Raw genomic sequence first — 22,245 nt, 5'->3', positions numbered from 1 at the left:
ACAGTTCCACCTAAGACGTTATAACACTGGAGTCGACATAACTTGAGTCGTGCCGCGATACCGATCTTACGGAGGCGCGGAAGGCACGCTGGCGATTTTATGGCCACGCATATACAATTGTACGTCACTGTGATCAAATCATCCGTGTAACGTCGGGCAACGGAACTTAGGTATACACGGTGTTTCATGAGGAACCCGAAAGATTGTATAAGTGTATTCCTCATATTTAAAATCTAATTTGTCTTATGAACTTTTCTGGAATTCGCCTAGTTTCTGAGTTAATGCTAATTGAGAGAAAAAACATATTTTTATTGCTTGTGCTTTTTGATGGCAATGTTGCTACTATCGGACATAGTCTAAATCGTCAGGTGACAAGCAAAACTCACTATTTACTAGAAAATTATTAAACAAAAATCAAACTTATTTTAGTAGTAATATGGTTCATTATGGCTATGAACTTGTGATGGTAATTAGTCAGTTTTGCTTGTCACCTGACGAAATATCCTTATAATATGTACAAAAGTGACAAATAATAACAATGCAAAAACTAGATTTTAAGAAAAAACCGGCCAAGTGCGAGTCGGATTCGCACAGGAAGGGTCTATAAAAACGGTCACCCATCCAAGTACTGACCCCGCCCGACGTTGGTTAACTTCGGTGATTGGATGAGAACCTCGAGATTGGAAATAAATATTTATTTTATTCTGATTTTAGTATTTTTTGTTATAGCGGCAACAGAAATACATAATCTGTAGAAATTTCAACTGGGTAACTATCACGGTTCATGAGATACAGCCTGGTGACAGACGGACGGACGGACGGATAGCGGAGTCTCAGTAATAGAGTCCCGTTTGACCCTTTTATGGTGAGCGTTCCGACTGAATATCTATTTAGCGACCACCAAGGAGAAGTTTTGGCCGAAGAGTGTCAAGTTCCGGCGGTTTAGCGGTCGCCCAGTTCGCCGGACGATATCGACCTGTCAGTGATTCGCAAAACCTGACAATCGCGAATAACTGACAGGCCGATATCGTCCGGCGAACTGGTAATCAGTGGGCTCCTTTAGTGACGAATGAAAAGCATTAGCCTCCATTTTTCACTCAGGTGAGACGGTAACGCAAGTTAATCACACACAACAAACGCATCTTTATTAACACTATTAGTGCGAAAAATTGTGCCATATGTTTTACACAGTTAAGTTCATTTTGCATTGTTACAGCTATTCACACATATAAAGACTTACCCAGATACATAATATTAACGGCTTTAATGCTGTATTCCTTAACTATTGTTTTTACGATCGTGCGTAACGCATTTATCACCATATAATTTAGGACCTAATTACGAAGTATTAAAAACCATATTCACTTGTCGCAATCATTGTCACATGTATGTATTTCCCTTAGCATGGTTAAGTTTCAATAATTAAACAGCTTATCTTCCCTTTTTAATTTTAAGCTTTGTAGCTATGAAGTTAAGGTTGAATTTTATTTGGCAACGCATGGCGTGCGCTCGAGTTCGTGTTTATCACGTAATCGCAAGTGAAATGGTTGTATTCAAGCACGCTTCCCACGATCAGCTGTTCCCTATTAAAATACGTAATTGTTTGAAAAAGTGCGCATTGTCTCAGTGTATGCGTTTTGTAGACGTAACCGTGCTGAAATAATAAGCCGAAATGTATTATTTTATGTTTTTAACCCCCTATGCAAAAAAGGGCATGTTATAAGTTTGTTTATTATATTTTCATTTCAAAGTGTCCAAAAAGTGATACGTTTCTGCGCTACAGCATTTTACATAACAGTTTGAAAGATTCACTGTTAGTTTCACTAGACTTATATATTGACCGGGATATGGACGGTGATTACCTTTTTTACCTATGAATAAGAAGCGTTGTACCTAACTGCGTCGAAGTATCGGGAGCTCGAAAACAATACAAAAGGTAATTGTTGCGAATGCAACTTATTATTGTATAAAAATCAATGCAGTAGCTAAACGCAGCCGTCGGGCTCGGCTAGTATTCGGAGGCTTTTTAAAAGCACCAATAGGAGCGCTCCACATATTCTGTATCGCGGCCAATTAGAAGCATCTAAATTTAAACCACTTTTTTGAACTGATCAAATATTGCAAATCACTCTTTCATCATCCTCCATACTATCAACACCCACTTTTCTACATTTAACCGTTTTGGCAAGAACCCTAAACCAGTACCTTTTGGAAGATTATAGTTCACTTTATTATTAATCGAAGTTTTATTTGAGTCGTCGACATCCTGACCTGCACGGCGTCTACAGTAATCACGGTCCATATCCCGATGAATAAAAGTCTAGTATGTTATGTTACATTCTAAGTAGGTTTTTTTACGATAATTAATTCAAATTTGGTGCTAAATGAATTTCTTAGATAATATCCATTCTGATATTTAACTACCCATTCCATAAATAACGTAATTTTTATCCATTCCGTTAAATCAATTATGAACGTACCCTTAAGAATTACCTATGTAAGTTCATCTTAGTCATGTTTTTTTATTTACTTTGCTTATATTATAAACGAAAAGCAAAGTGTTTAACTCGGGGAAAGGCATTTCAGTCTCGGACTATTGGCGCTCTCACTGTGTTCGAGCTCCAAACTACCTCGACAGGAATGAGTGCTTTTGTCGAGAATAACGCAAAAAGTTTACTTATTATTTGGTCAGGATCCTTATTAATCCACGGCTTATGGGAGCCTGGGGTCCGCTTGGCAACTAATCCCTAGAATTGGCACAGGCACCAGTGTTTACGAAAGCGACTGCCATCTGACCTTCCAACCCAGAGGGTAAACTAGGCCTTATTGGGCTTTATTGACTAATGTAAACTAGGCCTTATTGGGCTTTATTAACGATGTTTTCCTTCACCGAAAAGCGACTGGTAAATATCAAACGATATTTCGTACATAATAAGTTCCTAAAAACTCATTGGTACGAGCCGGGGTTTGACTCATACTGCTAGGCCACCAGCGCTTCTTTTGAGGAGAGGTTAAACAAGTCCAACTGGTTTCCTGCTAATTAACATTTTGGCAGTTTTAATTGTAATGTATCTGGCCTCGCCATTTCTTCCGCCAATTGTGAAGCTTGTCACCTTCCTGGTATTATTTAAGGTATTTTGTCTTCTTTCTACAAAACGTCGTTAGTGTATAATATTCACTTGTAACATAGGACCGATTAAGTTGAGAATGTTTTGTATGCAATTCATATTTTGGTCTGGTAGCTGAATGCAACTGGATCGGAATTATTTTGTACAGTACTGTCAATGTGAATAGTTATTTGTGCAACAAGAGAGGAAAGTTAGTTTTTCTTGCGAATGTTGATTTTGAGTTCCGAGTAAGCGAAAGATTCTATAATTGAATCACGAGTGAAGCGAGTGAGTGAGTTAAAATCTTGAGCGTAGCGAGGGACTCAAAAACACGAGATGTAAAATAACTTTTCTCTCGTGTGATACAAAACTTTTGACCTCAGTAGTGAGAAAATATAAAAGGTTAAAAAAAATTAACATCAAGTAAAGTTTTTATTCCTGTATTCATGGCCTTCACTAAATTAAAAAGCTACTTTGTCTCACTCCCTGGAGTGAGAAAAGTTGCACTTTCGTCACTCCCTAGAGTGACAAAAGTAGGCTTGTTCGAGCTGCTGAGGTGAAAAAGTAGTTTATCGTTACGTTCAAATATCAAACATTAATCATTCATTCAGCCAACAGACCACAAGGGCACTTTTATATGTAAAATTTTTAAAGGCAAAAAAATAATTAAATGTTACAAAATACGACGACAAATATGGAATCAATGAAATATTAGATACTTTATTAGAGATGTATACAGTGTCTAAATAACGAATTACACAAAAACCCATGACAAATAAATACAAACAACTATACTAAATTTCTTATAGGTTTTTTAATTCTCTAAGTGTAAGAGATAAAATATAATTAAAAAACGATCATTAAATAATCCTTAGAGATGTAAAGGGTCTCCAAGACTTGAATTTTTATATAAATAATTAAAAGACAAGAAATTAAATCAAACAAACAGACAAGAAACGAATGAAGTGTCTCACGTTAATGCCACTCAAAAGTAAAGTTACATACTTATAACATAACATGTAGCCCATGTAAGCTTAAGGAACTGCTTGGCGCTAATGACCTTCAATCTAAATCCGTTGGTTTTCTAATGGTTTTTATAGCTTTTGACGTAACAAACGTTTTGTCGTCTACTGTACAATATGATCGCAGTAGCTGCATAGCAATGCAACCAGCCTTGTTCAATCTTCCTCCTGCTGCAAGGTTGCACTCGGAGGAAATGACCAAACGGAATCATTAAATGCATCATTGTGCATTGAAGGCCCAGTAATTTTGTGTTATTCTCTCACAGTCACACTCATTGAGCGTAAACGTGAAAACGTAAATAAATAAAAAAACGATAAATTCTCTTAAACATTATATTGTCGATTTTTAGAAGCAATTTTTATGTTATTAGGTTTTGTGCAGAATTTGTTACAAAGTTTTAAAGTGCATTTTAGACCTAGGTTCGTGTTTTTTTTTTCTATCGAGCAAAAGTCAAAAACTCAAGATTCTGATCTATAGAGATCGAGAAAGGCCTCAATATAATTTTTTTTACCGTATTTTACGACATACACAATTTGTGCTAAGAGCGCTGGAACTTTTACGTTGAGGGTTTCACGACAGTATGTGATGGGTGCTAACCACTGACGCAAATAGTGGGGTGATCTCTATCTGTTGCATTATAGCGTCGAAACATTACATTATAGGTTTTCTTTATAAGTAGATAACCTTCATTATAGGTTTGCATTATAGGTTTTCTTTATAAGTAGACAACCTTCTTAGTGTTTTTCTTGTTAACAGGAAGGCGAGGAAGAAGTCGGTGACCTGTACCAAGACGAGGAGAACGGGGCGGCGCTCCTCATCAGGAGGCATCCCAAGCACGGAAAACTTATGGTGGTGAGTGTCTCTTAAGTATTTCGTTTAAAGTACGGGTATCGAAATTACGGGCGTACCAATCCGGCCTGCGAAAAGAGCCCAATTTCCATTCAATCCGACCTACCGAGGCCTGGCAGTAGCCATCGGATTATAAAGTTTTGACATCCCTGATGTAAATTGTAGGCCAGGGTTCGGCAAACTTATGTGAAGAGCCGTATAAAGAAGAAATTCAGCAATTATAGGGATATCAATCTGTCGGTAACTAGAAAGTAGGTCTTTTAGGACTTTGAAAGAGATGCGTGCCACATTGTCTGGCGTGAAAAAAGTGATTCTTTACCAAACAGCTGTTTATTAGGCATAATTCCTGATGATGATCGCCTTTCTCTTTAGTTTATCCACGTCCAAGCCATAAACGCATTATTACAATCGTTTAAACCAACAATAACTTTGTAAGTTCTTTATAAGCCGTCATAACAAAACAATAGCCAAACGCTTGTAGCGCTGAACGGAACGTTGCGTAAGGTGACCTTACTCCAAATGCAGGCGCCGTTGCTACTGCTTACTGAACAGCTGCGTCGAAAGCCTGGAACAACCAGTTTACAAGTATTTACTGATTAAAGCTGATTTTGTTACGTCTCATATATATTCTGAGGGGTGAATATGAACAGCTAATTTTGATCCCATAGTAAAATTTGCTGTATATGACCAATATTTTGTTTTGCTCTCACTGTCAAACATATGTTTTAACAAAATCCTTACTCTTAGAAAACTGATCACCAAGACTATTCGTTATTAGCCTTCGACAAGAGTCAAAAAATAATTAAAAAAACTAAGCATGTTCTAAAAATATTTTTACACTACCTTTGATACTGCAAGAACCCCACAATGATATCAATAAATAATGTTCAAATCGAATGAGAAGAGCCGAAGCAGCTAAAAATTTTCGGACCACAGCCCTCGTAGAAGTGTGCTTGCGGATTATGCGAATGTTAAACCACGGTTTACTAAGTTGTTACAATTTTTGACGGACATCAAAAGACGTTCACGTGAACCTAGAAAGTTCACGTAGTTTTATACAGATTCTTGCGATTAAACAAGAATTCGCGAACTTCCTTATATGCGTGCAAACATTCGCATAATTTGTTAACTATGTAATTTTCGGATGTTCAATTGTTCACTTGTTCTTCTTAGTTATGGATCCTGGCGTACCAAATGTTATATGCTATTAATTTATCAATTTCTTAAATGTATTCGTGTCTATCCCACCAACATACTGGTCAACTCTGAATTTTGGCTCGCCTGCGCTTGCTCAGCAATTGAAATAACATTCAGGCCGTTATCTCCTACTAGCATTTTATGATCTGTGGTTATACTAACACCTTAACGAACCTCGAACAATACATGCATATTCTGACATTATTAGGTAGATAACGTCAGCGAGGGCACTTCCAACTACTCTAAAAATACAAGCATTGAATCTAGACTTAGAGCCATTTGTAAATTAACTGCACACTTTCGCCAGTCATAAAAGAGATTTCAATTATGGTATAAATAGCTCTCTAGACTCACTTATTGTATTTTTAGAGTATGTAGCTGCATTTGCCCCATATTTGCAATTGTCTTGGCTGACCTTACCCAACCACTCAGTTCCTCCTCACTTTTCCGCTTTTTGATTGTATTCTAAGCCGCTTTAGCTACCTAATCCTTAAGAAATTAGCACACGCACTACATTGTACGCAGGCGATTACCATCTGACCTTCCAACACAGCGGGGAACTAGGCCTTATTAGGATTAGTCCAGGTGCCCGATTCAGATCTATAGTTGTAAACTGGTTATAATACGACCTTGACAATCTTCTTGGTGGACAAACTTTCACTTCATTTCGTATGCATCAATTAGCGGGTGTGATCTTCAAGGTCGCATCAAAACCAAAACAAATTGTTAAATCAGAGTTGGTTTCCAGTTTTCTCACGATGTTTTCCATCACTGAAAAGCAACTGGTTAACATTAAAAGATGTTTTGTACATAAGATCCAATAAACTCATAGTTACGAGCCGGGGTTTGACTCACCGCGACTTTAATTATTTTGATCAACTCAATTCAAGCTTGACATTCATCTATACGAATAGGACAATCTAAGTTTATATGGAAATTCGTCAAAAGCATATGTTGCTAGGTGTCTAAAATTAATTCAATGGGAAATCCCATCAAGCAAATGGCTTAATTAACATAATTATATCACAAGTAAAAACTAAATTATCATTCGACTCAGACAGGATGTCAACAGGCAACATTACATTCAGAGCACGTCTCAAAGACGCAGTAGACTAAAATACAATGTCTCCTAAATCTTGGACGTGGTCTGGAGATTTAGTTAGATCTTAGATTATCTGGAAGTACGGCAGTGACCCCGCCAAGTCGTGTGTACAACGGGCATAGCCGTAAAAATCTGTATTCGAAGACACTGAGTACACCTTTCCACCCTCTGGTCTTTGTTGTAAGTAGAGATATCTTTTTATTACCAAGAATACTTACTGAACCTACCTAAATAGATGCCAGAATCCTAGAAAATTTCTAGACTTGGTTACTGACACTCACTACCATTATTCAAGCATTCGCTTTCAGTATCGCTACGTAGGTAATACGAAATCGTGTGTAATCATTAACTGACGGCCCAATTCGAAGAATAAAATACGATAACGATAAGTACTGCTTTAGATAAGTTCTCATTTAGATATCGTTTGTATGTCGTATAATTGACAGAAGCAGCTCGATTGGGGTAACCAATGTCACTTTGACGTTTGAAATATCGTAGATAGATCTTATTGGGATCACAGCGGAATCGAAATAAACGTCAATTTTGACATGTCGTTTACTTATCGATCTTTTGCAGATTTTTCCAAGATCTTAAACGTGTCTTAATCATTCTTCGAATCGGGCCGTTGAATTCTCCTGTTAAATCTATACACTAGCAATCAACTCTGGCTTCGAACACGCTTTACAAATTTTACACCAAAACCTTCCTCAAGTCAAGAATCACTCTATTGATAGGTGAAAACCGCATGAAAATCATTTCAGTAGTTTTTGAGTTTATCGCGAACATACAGACAGACAGACGCGGCGGGGGACTTTGTTTTATAAGGTGTAGTGTTATATCTATAGCCTAGAATTAACTCGCGGACAGTAGTTTTACCATAAATATGACCGAATTCGTCATGTGGTTTCATTTTTTTTTTGTGTTCAGGAAGGTTCGATTGGGCACGAGCTGGTGATCCGGCCCGTGGCGGACTCTATGACGGCTGCGGTTCAAGACGACGAGATGTTCCTGGACCCCTCCAGCATGGCTGACATGGTGTCCATAGACACTGGTCTGCCACTAGGTAAGGAACCTCTCATCTTTGGAATTTGAGTCTGTTACAAACGATTTAAGTAAGACATAGTTTTTAACACTATGAAGACCGATGGCATACGACCTTCCATACTTTTTCTAGAAGTTCACTACAGATGCTCCAACGGCGGTTTGTTTTCTACTCATCTTTTTTCCAGGTACTGTTTCAAATCAGGTTTCGTCATAGATGTTTCTGCCGTCCATAACACGTTTGTACCCGTTTGTGCCCTGGTGGTATTAAACCCCTGATATAATCTATATCCTTGGAGAGCTTTTGTATGGAATTATTTAAATACCTCCATTCACTCCCCAAAAAAAGGTAGCCACTGTCCATAGTTACTGGACCCGTTTCGTCCATTTTTGCAGCAATGAAGAACTACTTAAATTTGTATTTTTACACCTACTCGGACGCTTTACGGATGGTTATTGCAGGTAGTTCGAACGAGAATTCATGATTTGAATATCTATGGTCTCTGATTATGGTCAATAACAGATTTCCTTGGCCAGAGACAATTCTATCTAAAATATTCATGAACCATAGACATTCCGATCATGAATTTATGGGTGTACACTCCAGAGATTCCGAACACATAAGATAACAACAAAAAACTCGAGAAATATAGATGATATTTTTAACTATTTTTTTTATAGTAACTCGTGTGTGGAACGGCTGATAAATATTAAAATAAAATGATGGACATTTTAAATAGTTTTGTGAAGTCGTTTTTTTAGAGTTAGGATATTATTTACAAAACAACATTTTGCTAACCCTTACACAAGTCAACTCTTCCTAGTCCTCCTTATCCAATGCTTAGATAGTTTAGATGCTCATCTGATAAAGACATTTTTGTGTGTTGTAGTAAAAAGAAAACGGGAACAGCAAGAGGAGCTCCTCCGTGCCCTGAACGGAGCTCACCACGTCATCATCAAGCGAGACCCCGCCGCCGGCGACCACGAGAGTGACTACGGTAAGACCTGCCTGTAATTAAGGTTGCCATGCGTCAGGATTTCCTCTGACATGTCAGGATTATTGCTTCTGTGTCAGGGTTGCGGGGGGACGTTGCGAGTGTAAAAGCTTTTTAGAAACCTCAACTTAACCACTAGAAGCTAGCTTAAAAGCTTGAAATTGGACAGAAGAAAGGGAAAGTTATGCTGTAGCTATAGCATATGGTAGAGAGTGAAGGGGTTAATGGCCTACTGGGTCATTCTTAGAGAAATAACCATCCAGGAAATGTCAGAATTTTTAGGGTGATTTCGGACTTTTGTCATTATATTAAATTTTTTTGTATGACTATTCTTCTCCAAATTTAAGTTCCCCAAACCCTTGTCCCTCCTTGAATTTGCGTAAAACATGTGTGCGTTGGGAATCTTGCTGACGCTGTAAAAGAATTCGTGACAATGGTCAGTTAAGAACATTGCTGTTAGATTGAACTATGGATATATTTAACAGCTGTGCTTTGGGTGTTATTAAATGCAAGTATTATGTTATGATTGCACGCCATATCTGGTCTAATAACCTACTTATGGCGAACCGGATGTAAATAGTTAACCTACAAAATGTTTTAACTGTGAAATTTTTTTCGGAGTTTAGATACCAAACATTTAAACCTTCAGACATAGTACCTAAGCTAAGACATTTCCTAAAAACCGTATGGTTAGACTGAAATTGTTACTATAGTTAATACCGGATACAATTGATTAAAACACAATAAATCAATCAAGAAGTTACAATTATTCAAATGTTGCGCACGTTGCTGCACGCGTCCCACAGATGTCGCTAAATCAAAGCGAGACTATCCGTGACAGATCAGCCGATCAAAGCACAGATAGGTAATAACAATCGGATGAGGTTGTTTTTCATGCAAGCTTCTGTGCTAATTTTAATGAGATAATAATTAATTCATTTGCCACTCGCCTTGTAATGATTAAATTTAAATAATTTTATTTTAAATGCAGTGTTTTGTTGTTAAATGTATTCATTTATTCGAGTTCGATGATGAATTCAGTTAGTCTGGTTGTTGGTATTATTAAACGATTTTAATGGCTTGCTTGTCAAAATAAACATTTCGGATCTAATAAATCTAGTGTCTGAGATAAACTAAACTGAACTTTAATTTGGGATGATAATGTATTCACTGTGAATATATTGTTGTGAATACCACTCATAGTTTATCAAATGATAATACATTAATTTCGCAAATTTGACAGGTCTTCTGAGCAATGTTGAACCATAAAGCACTGGGTACAGACATTCGAAGATAATTTCATTGGATACATATCAAATATCCATAATTTTAGTCAGTAACCGTAGAAATATTTAGTAACGTGGTATACCGATAATTTGATAAACTATTTAGGCCAAATTATACGTTTTCAAAGATGGCATTTCATTTGCAAATTGTATGATTAAGTATACAAATACTTTACGCACACTACCTCGCAGGACTACCGTGAGCTTGTGAAATCGTAATTTTCCGATAAACAAACGAATTAGGAAGGTATAAAATCAGAAAACAGACTGGCCTTAAAGAAATCAAGATAATATCTCCTAAGAACGTCTACTGAATCTTAAATTAAGTAACTATGTACAATACTAGTGACGCGTGACGTATGATAACTGTTTACAAAACTGATCAGTTATGTGTTCATTTTCGTCTCCGCAATCCGCAATGCCTCTTTTGAGTAATCAACCTGTTTAATGTTTACTTATGTCACCGATTCATTAGAGCGTTATCTGTGGCTTAAAGTAAATACTGGCTTCGTTGAAAAAGTAGTTGTCGATTAACATAAAGCTTACGTCTTACGTAATATGGTCATTAGCAGACGTTGGATTTTAGGAGGCAAAATTTTTAGGGAGTTCCTATACTAGTAACTATAAACTCAGTTATCGATGCTTTTCCCATATAGGTAATAATAAGTAGGTAGGTTTAATTCATTGACTTTAAAAGACACTGCACCTACTTAATCTTTCTGGTTTAATCCATTGGTTGACTGGTAGAGAATGCCTTAAGGCATTAAGTCGGCCATTTGTACCTTCATGTATTGTGCAATAAAGATTAAATAAATAAATAAATAGGTACTAGTGATCGCTCCGAGTTTTGTTTGTAATGAAAACCACTCTGTTAAAAGTGAAACGTAATAATTAAACAAAATACTTCTTTCTTATCTTCTTTTCTTATCTTTCTTTCTTTTTTTCTTTTTCTTTTCTTCTTTTCTTTTTTTTCTTCTTTCTTTTTTTAGGGTTCCGTAGCCAAATGGCATAAAACGGAACCCTTATAGTTTCGCCATGTCCGTCTGTCTGTCTGTCTGTCTGTCTGTCTGTCCGAGGCTTTGCTCCGTGGTCGTTAGTGCTAGAAAGCTGAAATTTGGAATGGATATATAAATCAATAAAGCCGACAAAGTCGTACAATAAAATCTAAAAATTTTTTTTTTTTAGGGTACCTCCCCTACACGTAAATTGGGGGTGAATTTTTTTTTCGCTTCAACCCTAGAGTGTGGGGTATCGTTGGAAAGGTCTTTCAAAACTAATAGGGGTTTTCAAGAAACATTTTTTGATAAAGTGAATATACTCGGAGATAATCGCTCCAAAAGAAAAAAAAAAATGTGTCCCCCCCTTATAACTTTTGAACCATAGGTCCAAAAAATATGAAAAAAATCGTAGAAGTAGAGCTTAAGAAAGACATTAAATGAAAACTATAGCGGACATGATCAGTTTAGCTGTTTTTGAGTTATCGCAAAAAGTTTTCCCTTCATAGTAAAAAGACTTACTTTAATTAGGTACTGATTATGCAAATTTGCTTATTTGTTTAACTCGGGTGAAAGGTACCGTTTCATCCCTTGGTTAACAATTTACTATACTTTAAGCTCCAGTTTAGCTTATTGTGACGGAAAAGTAACTACGGAACCCTACACTGAGCGTGGCCCGACATGCTCTTGGCCGGTTTATTTCAAATAAAAGATCAATTTTTGAAATCGTTTCACATGATAGAGAATTATTCTCGAAAAACCAACATACGTGCATTACATCGCGCAAATTAGTTAGACAATTTGTCGATAGTACACAAATATACTTAGTATAGGTACTTCTGTTCAGAAGTATTTTGCCTTTATAGTTACACGAGATAACGCTAAGTTTGTACGGAACCCTCGGTGCGCGAGTAAAAGAAACTCGCACTTGACCGGTTTATTTTTCTTTTTCTTTTTCTTCTTATTTAGCTCACTTCTCTTCTTGTTTGAAAATACCTACATTTGAAACTTGGTACTCATAACCTAGCAGATAGAGCCAACTAATACTTTTTTTTGGTTTCGGGATATTTCGGTCGCAACTACATGAACTAACTGTTGTTTATTGTGAACATTGGACAGGATAAGTCTATATAATAAATTCAAAATTGGCATTCTTTCGCGAACAATGATGACCTTCCACCCGGATATATTGATTTTATTAAGTAGCATCAAAATATTAAAATATAGTCGTAAAATATGGAATGTATTAAGTTCCGTTCGAAATTTTACCTTAAACAACCGGATTCTATTACCAAGTTTAAATGTCAAGGTTCATCCTTTTGTTTTTATTTTCGCTGTCACAAAGACCGCAGAAATTAAAATTAAGTCTAATATTTATGCCAGTGACACTGTAGGAGAACGTTTTGATAACCTCGGGCATAGGTTTGAGAAAATCGTAAAATATTTATTTAATTTAATTAAAAAAGCGCTGGTGGCCTAGCGGTAAGAGCGTGCGACTTGCAACCCGGAGGACGTGGGTTCAAACCCTGGCTCGTAACAATGAGTTTTTCGGAACTTATGTACGAAATATCATTTGATATTTACCAGTCGCTTTTCGGTGAAGGAAAACATCGTGAGGAAACCGGACTAATCCCCACAAGGCCTAGTTTTACCCTCTGGGTTGGAAGGTCAGATGGCAGTCGCTTTCGTAAAAACTAGTGCCTTCGCCAAATCTTGGGATTAGTTGTCAAGCGGACCCCAGGCTCCCATGAGCCGTGGCATTATGCCGGGGCAACGCGAGGAAGAAGAGCATCAAAAATTAAAATATATGTAGTCGTAAAATATGGAAAGTTTAAAGTTCCGTTCGAAATTTTAATTTTTAGCTCCCTATGTTATATTAATACAACATCACTTAATAAACTAGGTGTACACACGCGTACACATCCCAGCCTAATTCTTACCATACATCGAGACCTACCATACCATAAATATGTCCACGAGGCACATCTAGACGGATATGACGGACATCCGTAGTCACGTCTGAAAATATCGATACGGAAAGTGCAAAAATATGTATACACGACCTTAAGTCAACATATATAAACAACAAAACACCTATGACTTGCCCTATTACCTTATATTTTTAGCTATTTCGGTTCAAGTAAATTTTGTAAGGAGTGGAGACACGTCACATTATTTGGTAACCGTTGCTATACATACTCGTAAGTATACTAATAATAATACAGCATTTTTATACTCGTCGACTGTAATGGTTGAATTAAGATTTCGTCTACCAAATTATAATTGCGTACTTTTCGTGTATGGGCTCCCACTCAACTGTAAGATTCCTTTCGATAAGCTGTAGTCAACTATTTAAAAAAAATTACCAATCACATGCCGCCGCGCTCCCATAGAAGAGACTAAACGGGCGCGGAAGTCACGCGTTTATGTCTGCATTTTTGTTGAGATACTTACCAATTTTCATTAATTATTTAGGTTTTATAGTAAAAAAAAAGTATTATTTTAGACGATTCGTAAAAAAAGTATTATATACAATAGTGATATGATCAAGCTTTTCAATCTCGTACCTTACTTAGGCAACTCAGCAAGCTTCGTTGCAAACACGGTACTCGACTGCAAAGATCTCTATTATATCACAATTGTATAAAATACTATTTTCACACACGTGTGTTTTTATTTATGTATTCACTATAGCTATATTATTAACTAGGTACCTAGACCTAGTAACGACCGACATCAATCACTTGTCAAAATTGCAGTAAGTTGGGTCAAGTCTTGAGTTATTGTGTTATTATATTATTAAATATAAACACAGCCTTACACGTGTAAGAGTTTCCTTGTCCGTTGTATTTTAAGATAAAGATAAATAAGATAAAGATATGTTATTATTCAAGTAGGCATATTACAATGCGCTTATGAACGTCAAATAAAGCTACACCGGCTCTAACCGTACACCTCTGACCCGAGAAGATTTAAATCCCCCCTCAAGAGAAGAGGATAGACCCAATATGGACCGGCAAGAAACTCAGCGGGACACATCCTTTCAAACCATTACATCTTATAATTAACATGCATTAAATAAGAAAAATAACAATTTAGATTACTATAGAAATCATGCAATTAAATACAGTCATAAAAGTCACAAATTATAAGTTTTAATAAAATCCTTAAAAATGTATAATTACTTTTAAAATAACAATATACATAATGGATATATACAGAGGATTACTATAACTAGCTTACATCTAAAATAGGCCTCAAGGCATTGTAGGAAGGATGCTGGCGGCATTACCTCGTTGTATCGCAATACTAATACGTTGTGCGAGGAAGCCGCCAGCTCTTCGGTCACCAGTTACGTCAAAAAAAACCTACGCATTTATTTTTTCATGATAAGTTGCGACATAGCAAATCGTTTTAAACATGTGATCATGATTAAACTTTCTGTAGGTACTTATTTAAATTAATTTCTTAGGCCGGGGTCGTTTTCACCCGCCGCCCGCGGCCGACAGCGGCCCGCCGCCCGCGTGGGGGACGCCGCACGTGGCGGGCGAAAACGACCACTCCCGAGCATTCCCGAACATACCATTCAGACGCCGCGGGCGGCGGGCCGCTGTCGGCCGCGGGCGGCGGGTGAAAACGACCCCGGCCTAATTTAAGTATCATACTTGGCAGTTCTTTGTTGATATCGCCAATTCATTCGTGATACGCGACTTATACCTGACAGAGGTTATGTGACGAACGATAAACAAACAAACCTAAATCCGGTCCACATATACGCAATAGGCGACGACCTATTTTTAAATACTGCGCCAATTAAAAACTTAAATAAGTGTTTTATTTCTGTAGGTATACCTAATAATACAAATGTCTTGTTAAATTTTGAAATTCAAAATTAACATGATTTATCCGTAGAGGAACAATTTGACAGAGGCCGCGCAACTGACGATCAGCTATGGCACTGCAATGGCGGAAGGATTCAGTGTGTGTGTCACGAATGTATACCTAGGCGGATTGAGTACATTTTCTCTAATTTGGTAGGAACACCTTTCTTCATCCTTCTTCCTCGCGTTGTCCCGGCGTTTTGCCACGGCTCATAGGAGCCTGGGGTCCGCTTGACAACTAATCCCAAGATTTGGCGTAGGCACTAGTTTTTACGAAAGCGACTGCCATCTGACCTTCCAACCCAGAGGGTAAACTAGGCCTTGTTGGGATTAGTCCGGTTTCCTCACGATGTTTTCCTTCACCGAAAAGCGACTGGTAAATAACAAATGATATTTCGTACATAAGTTCGGAAAAACTCATTGATACGAGCCGGGGTTTGAACCCGCGACCTCCGGATAGCAAGTCGCACGCTCTTACCGCTAGGCCACCAGCGCTTCACACACCTTTCTTCATAAGGTTCAATTTAGTATGGCAAAAAAGTGAGACCGCCCTCCACTTAAGGTACAACTTCATGGATTAATATCGTATTTTACGAAAGATAATGTGTTAATTGATTAACTTATGTATGAAAATTTATCCTGCCTCTTTTTTTCTTTCGATCGGTACTATTTTTGCAACATTCGACTACGCATTATTTAATTTTTTTCTTCAAACAATTAATGCGCGTTTTTGATTCGACTGACGGTAGATTGGTGGATGAGGCCATAGAGATAACTGTCAATGTGAGTGTGTCACGCGTAAATACTAGAAAATTGGTGGATGATGGAATCCTATTTGTGTTTTCGCGAAACTACGTCCTTAGTATTCTAGGTCCATGAATTTATCAAAGCATAATTATAGCAAACACTATTAATGAAATATGAAAATCATTATAAAGCGTGTCTAGGCTGGGGCACGTAGGAGAGTCGGCGGCGGATGAACCCCTAGCGGGACAACGGCGGCGCTCGCACCTGGAGGATAGGTGACAGTCTTGGCGTCAGGTGGCAACCGGCCGTAAAACTAACAGCCAAAACACAATCTCCTGATACAATAAAATGAAAGTACAACATAAAAAGAAAGAGATAAATACTAGGGCGTCCCCCGGAAGCGACGGTCAGAGCTCCCATACGAACCATGCGAAACATACTAGGGCGTCCCCCTAAGCGACGACTTCAGACATAGCGCTACTAACATGCGCATAGCGACGTGGAACATTGGTTCACTGACCGGACGTAGCCACGAATTGGCACAAACTTTACATAGACGTAATATAAATATATGTTGTATTCAAGAACTCAAATGGAAAGGTTCAAAGTCTAGAAATATTGGTTACAACTACCAACTGTATTACCATGGCTCGTCCACTAGGAACGGGGTGGGCATTATACTCGACGAACACCTTAAACAAAGAGTTATTAAAGTAGACCGAATCAACGATAGAATTATGTACGTCAAACTAGCGCTCGACAATCAGCCGTGTCTTAACATTATTTCTACATATGCACCACAGACAGGCCGCAAAAAAGAAGAAAAGCAAGCCTTTTGGGAGGAACTACAAGAGGTACTTCAAAGTATGCCAAGTACGGAAAGGAAAATCATTGCAGGTGATCTAAATGGACACGTAGGCCAAAAGGCTCCAAGGGACGGCAATGCTCATGGAAACTTTGGGTATGGCATCCTCAACGATCAAGGAAAGGACATATTGGAATTAGCATCAAACTTCGATATGCGCATAGTCAATACCTTTTTTAAGAAAAAGGTTGAACACCTAATCACTTACAAAAGCGGAGGTGTCTCCACACAGATTGACTTTTTTCTTTGTGATGCGGCCATGCGCAGACTCTTTCGAGACTGCAAGGTTATCCCAGGTGAACCTTTAACCACCCAACATCGTCTTCTTGTAGCCTGTCTAACATTGCCAAATTGGAACAAAAACCGCAAAATTAAATCGCTCCCTAGAATCAAGTGGTATAATTTGAATAAACCCGAAGGTTTCACAACCATGAAACAAGTAGAAGAATATCTCGTAGACTCTATAGATGATTGCAATAAAAAAGACGCCAACGCAGCCTGGAATGATTTACACGCCCATGCTATAACGATTGCCAAGAAGACCCTGGGGATATCCAAAGGCAGTAAACTAAATACCGGTAAGGATGCTAGTTGGTGGTCCAATGAAGTAAAGCAAGCGATCGCTGAAAAGAAAAGTAGCTTTAAAATATGGCAAAAATCTAAAGCGGATTTAGATAAAAATGAGTATCTTGTTGCAAAACGAGCAGCAAAACGAGCCGCAGCCATCGCTAAAGCTTCATCAGAGGATGCGCTATTATCTCGACTTCAAAATGCTGAAACCGAAAAGGAACTTTTTAAAATAGCCAAACAACGTAATAAACAATCACAAGATTTCAAACAAAACAAATACATCAATGATAATTCAGGAAAATTATTAACAACAGATAAAGAGATAAATAGCAGGTGGCACGAATATTACCAAAAGCTGCTGAATGAAGAATTTCCACATCAGCCAATGAAACTACTCTCTCCTATTCATGGCCCCATAGAAGTCATTACACCTACTGAAGTTAAAACCGCTATAACAGCAATGAAAAATGGCAAAGCTTCAGGCCCTGACGAAATACCTGCAGAACTATGGAAGAAAGCTGGTGCTTACGGTGTAAAATGGCTACCAAATCTATTTAACCTTATCTTATCTAAAGGAGCTATGCCTGATATGTGGAGACTGAGCAACATGGTACCATTCTATAAGAATAAGGGAAATATAGCGGAGTGTGGAAATTACAGAGCGATTAAGCTGACGTCACATACCCTTAAGATTTGGGAAAGAGTAATGGTCAAAAGACTTTATAAACTCACAACCATCTCATCAAACCAGTGTGGCTTTACTGCGGGAGTAGGCACTACGGATGCGATACACACTTTACGGATACTAATGGACAAATACAAAGCCCTTAAAAAGGATCTCCACTTGGTCTTTATAGATCTTGAAAAAGCTTTTGACCGAATACCGCGTCAACTCATATGGCAAGCACTCAGGGCCCAACAAGTACCGGAACAGTACATAAGTATCGTACAAGACATGTACAACAATGTTACCACCCGAGTTATTTCACCTGCCGGCATGAGTAACACCTTCGAAGTGAAAGTCGGCGTTCACCAAGGATCTACTCTGAGTCCCCTGCTTTTTAACATCGTCATGGACTACATCACCAACGACTTGCAAAAACCGGCCCCATGGACACTGCTATATGCGGATGATGTAGTCCTAGTAGAGGAATCACTGCCGGAACTTCAAAGGAACCTCGAAGCATGGCGGGCATCATTGGAAGGCAATGGACTGAGAGTGAGCCGGCAGAAAACTGAGTATATGCACTGCAATTTCTCTAACAGCGACATATGCACGCAGTCACTACCCACAATCGATGGAAACCCTTTGAATAAGGTCGAGGAATTCAAGTACCTAGGGTCCGTTGTTAATGTTAAAGCCGATACCGTAAGTGACATTGAAAATAGAATAAAAACAGGATGGCTCAAGTGGAGATCTCTTACTGGAGTTCTCTGTGACGCAAGAATGCCAATTAAAACCAAGGGCACCGTGTACAAACGAGCTGTGAGACCCGCTTTACTTTACGGATCTGAATGTTGGGGAATGAGAAAGTGTGACCAACAGAAAATACATGTCACTGAAATGAAAATGCTGCGCTGGTCTGGAGGTGTTACTCGGTTAGATAAAATTCGGAATGAGTATATCCGAGGTACTTTTAAAGTTGCAGATATACACCATAAGATGCAGGAAGGCCGATTACGCTGGTATGGTCATGTAATGCGCAGAAACGAACACCACATGACGAGACGAGTGATGGATATAGACGAGGGCAAGAGAGGCAGAGGCCACCCGCCAACCAACTGGACTAGAACCATCTCCAAGGACATGACGGAGCTAGGCCTAACGCCAGCAATGACTAAAGATCGCAACAAGTGGCGATCATGTATCAGGAGGGCCGACCCCAAATAGGGAATGCGCCAGGAGAATGATGATGATTATAAAATCTACAAAGGAGGTCGTGTTAGACAACTTTATCTAGGGGACCTATCCTGAAATTGCATAAGTAAATAAATAAATAAATATTTGGAGACAATCTCACACAAATCGACCTAGCCCTGAGCTTGTACTATGGGTACTAGGCGACGATATACATACGTATATAGATAAACACCCATGAATCAGGAACTGTCTGTGTTTAAATGCCCTTACCAGGGTTCGAACCCCGAACCATCGGCTTGATAGGCAGTACACTACGCACTAGAGGTCAGGCCGGTCGTCAAAGTGGGAGAAAAAACATCAAAATCTGATCAACTGAAGTATAATTTACCGCCATTTTTTACTTACATTCAGGAAGCGATTTCAAGGACATCGAAAATATAATATTTAATTAAAAGGTGAACTGCGTTGAAATCGTATGATACGATAAGATCAATGGCAAATAAACATGATATTTTAATGAATCGATAAAAAACATGAGAGAACAAACAGATCTTTATTGTTTGCTAATGTGTGCGTGGTTAGGATGCTATGGTTTTGAACTTATGAATGGTATGTCTTTAAACTACGTCCAAAAGAGAGGTATGGGCACTTTGAATATCATCTCGTTTTGTGCAGTAGGGCACAGCACAGCGGATGACATTCCAGATCTAGGGCAGAGGGGCAGTATCTCCACCTTATAGAAAACCGCAAGCAAATAACACGAGACCCTACTCATAGTGTTGTGTTCCTAATCCTGCCGGTGAGTAAGGTGACGGTGCCGGTGACAGAGCTCAACGAGGGTGTTAGGGTCGCCAACGCGCAAGTAACTCGGCTGGAGTAGCAAGCTTCCGTAGGCTACGGAGATTGCTTATCATCAGGCGGGCCGTATCCTAGTTTTCCACCGACGTAATATTAAAAAAAAACATGAAACTATTTAAATAATAGTCACTTAAGTAGGTCCCTAATAGAATCCATCTAAGCTAACAAAAGAAAGTGAGGTAGTGACATTATAAACGTCATATTTTCGTAGAAGTTTGACATTAATGTTGACACCGACACTTTGTCATGCAGAATTAGCTTCGTGCGACTTCTAGGTACCTAAGTCAGTGGTTCCTTACCTTTTCAGTTATGCCACCCCTATGACTAACTAGGGAACCCGATTTTACCCCTACTCCCAATAAATATCAATATTCTTTCTGACAGGTCTAAATTCTGTTATATTTAATTGAGCTTATTACCCCCGTAAAATACCAGTTTTACCCCTAGGGGGGTAATTACCCCCAGGTTAGGAACCGCTGACCTAAGTAGTTTTTGATGTTTCCTGAACTTGCCGGGAAAATTCCTTAGATTAGTTTAAACACAGTTTTCTTATAGCATATTTTACCTTCTCGAAGACGACAAATCGTCACACAACTATGTAAACAAAGGAAAATCCTACCATCAGATACTAAATACCATTATAAGTTGTTTATCAACAAGCCCTGCGACAAACATCCATAACCAATCAATTAACCATCCATTTATAAATAGCCGTGACAAAACAAGCCGTGCAATAAAGATGGGTGCTGTATAATGTGACAGCTTCATGCTTTCGACGCACGTGAGTCCACGGATGTACATCAGCGTCTCAAACGTCGTCAAAAAATATTGGGTCAGACGACGCGTCAAAAATATATACCATTCTAGAGGAAATACCAACTGAGACACTTCTCAGATTTATCCTAAAATTAGTGCGATACAACTGCAGCATAGGCGAAAAATCCTGTGTCTCTCAGAAATCTTCATCGAGGTGTCGTTCTCGACATTTTCCTCTTCCAAAATATAACCAGTCTATCAAATTTTGGGAATGAGAAAGAAATTTGTATCTGACCGTTTTGATTTTTGCGTTTATTCAATTCCGGATTTAGAGGTCTGGAGGCCTCGGGCAATAAAGGAGTGGAGGCCCCCTGGCCCCAAATTTTTTCCAAATAAAATGGTAAATTTACCGAATTCTCTATTGTGGGGGGCCCCTCTTTTGTGGAGGCCCGGGGCAGTAGCCCCGGTTACCCTCCCCTAAATCCGGCCCTGCGTTTATTGTTGCCGATTTTGTATGCTAGGCTTCTGTTTACGGCGCATTTTTTTGTTCGTTTTTTAGCATTAGTAAAAAAGATAAACAATCTAGACATGTATTTTTTATCGCAAAACGCTTTTAAAAACCATTAACTAATAATTATGAAATCAAAAGAATGTAAATGATCGCATATGATTTATAACTGTTACATATTTGTCGTGATTTATTTTACAAAAACCATTTTTCAATAAAAAGACACTTTAAAATCACTTACCTTCTTTCTATTGCTAAAAAACGGACTAGGACGCAATCTGTATCGTTAGACAAAAATGACCACACTACAACATTTATTTTTCATAGAATGTATAGGATTAAGTATCATGAGATGCAGTCCTCTAGTTTGAGTTTTCTTTCGGCCACACTTTGGCTCTTTTGGCACGTGAGTCCGTCTGCAGTGCTAACGTCACGTATTTGATCTTGGAACTGGTAGCGTATAGGTGTGATATATCGCCATGTTTGACCACTATGACGGTTTCATAGACAGCTGTAGGTATTTTGCTTCGGTGGCAAAAACGTAATCCACCTTATTTTTAAATTGATACATGGGTTATGGGCGCTTGCAACGCTAGTAGAGTCA

The 22,245-nt window shown here is 38.4% G+C and overlaps 1 protein-coding gene across 5 annotated transcripts in view; it reads left to right on the top strand.

Moving 5' to 3' along the window:
• The window catches only part of LOC133530113 (A disintegrin and metalloproteinase with thrombospondin motifs like), a 229,442-nt gene that overhangs the window by 183,450 nt on the left and 23,747 nt on the right, over positions 1 to 22,245 (top strand). For all 5 annotated transcript variants that reach the window (XM_061867953.1, XM_061867949.1, XM_061867952.1 and 2 more), the window contains exons 4-6: positions 4,887 to 4,982; positions 8,206 to 8,341; positions 9,210 to 9,317. In XM_061867953.1, the coding sequence (XP_061723937.1) occupies positions 4,887 to 4,982; positions 8,206 to 8,341; positions 9,210 to 9,317 (340 nt within the window). The remainder of the gene's footprint in view (positions 1 to 4,886; positions 4,983 to 8,205; positions 8,342 to 9,209; positions 9,318 to 22,245) is intronic.

Source organism: Cydia pomonella, chromosome 22 (assembly GCF_033807575.1).
Source record: "Cydia pomonella isolate Wapato2018A chromosome 22, ilCydPomo1, whole genome shotgun sequence".
Taxonomy (NCBI): domain Eukaryota; kingdom Metazoa; phylum Arthropoda; class Insecta; order Lepidoptera; family Tortricidae; genus Cydia; species Cydia pomonella.
This window is presented reverse-complemented; position numbering and strand designations above follow the sequence as displayed.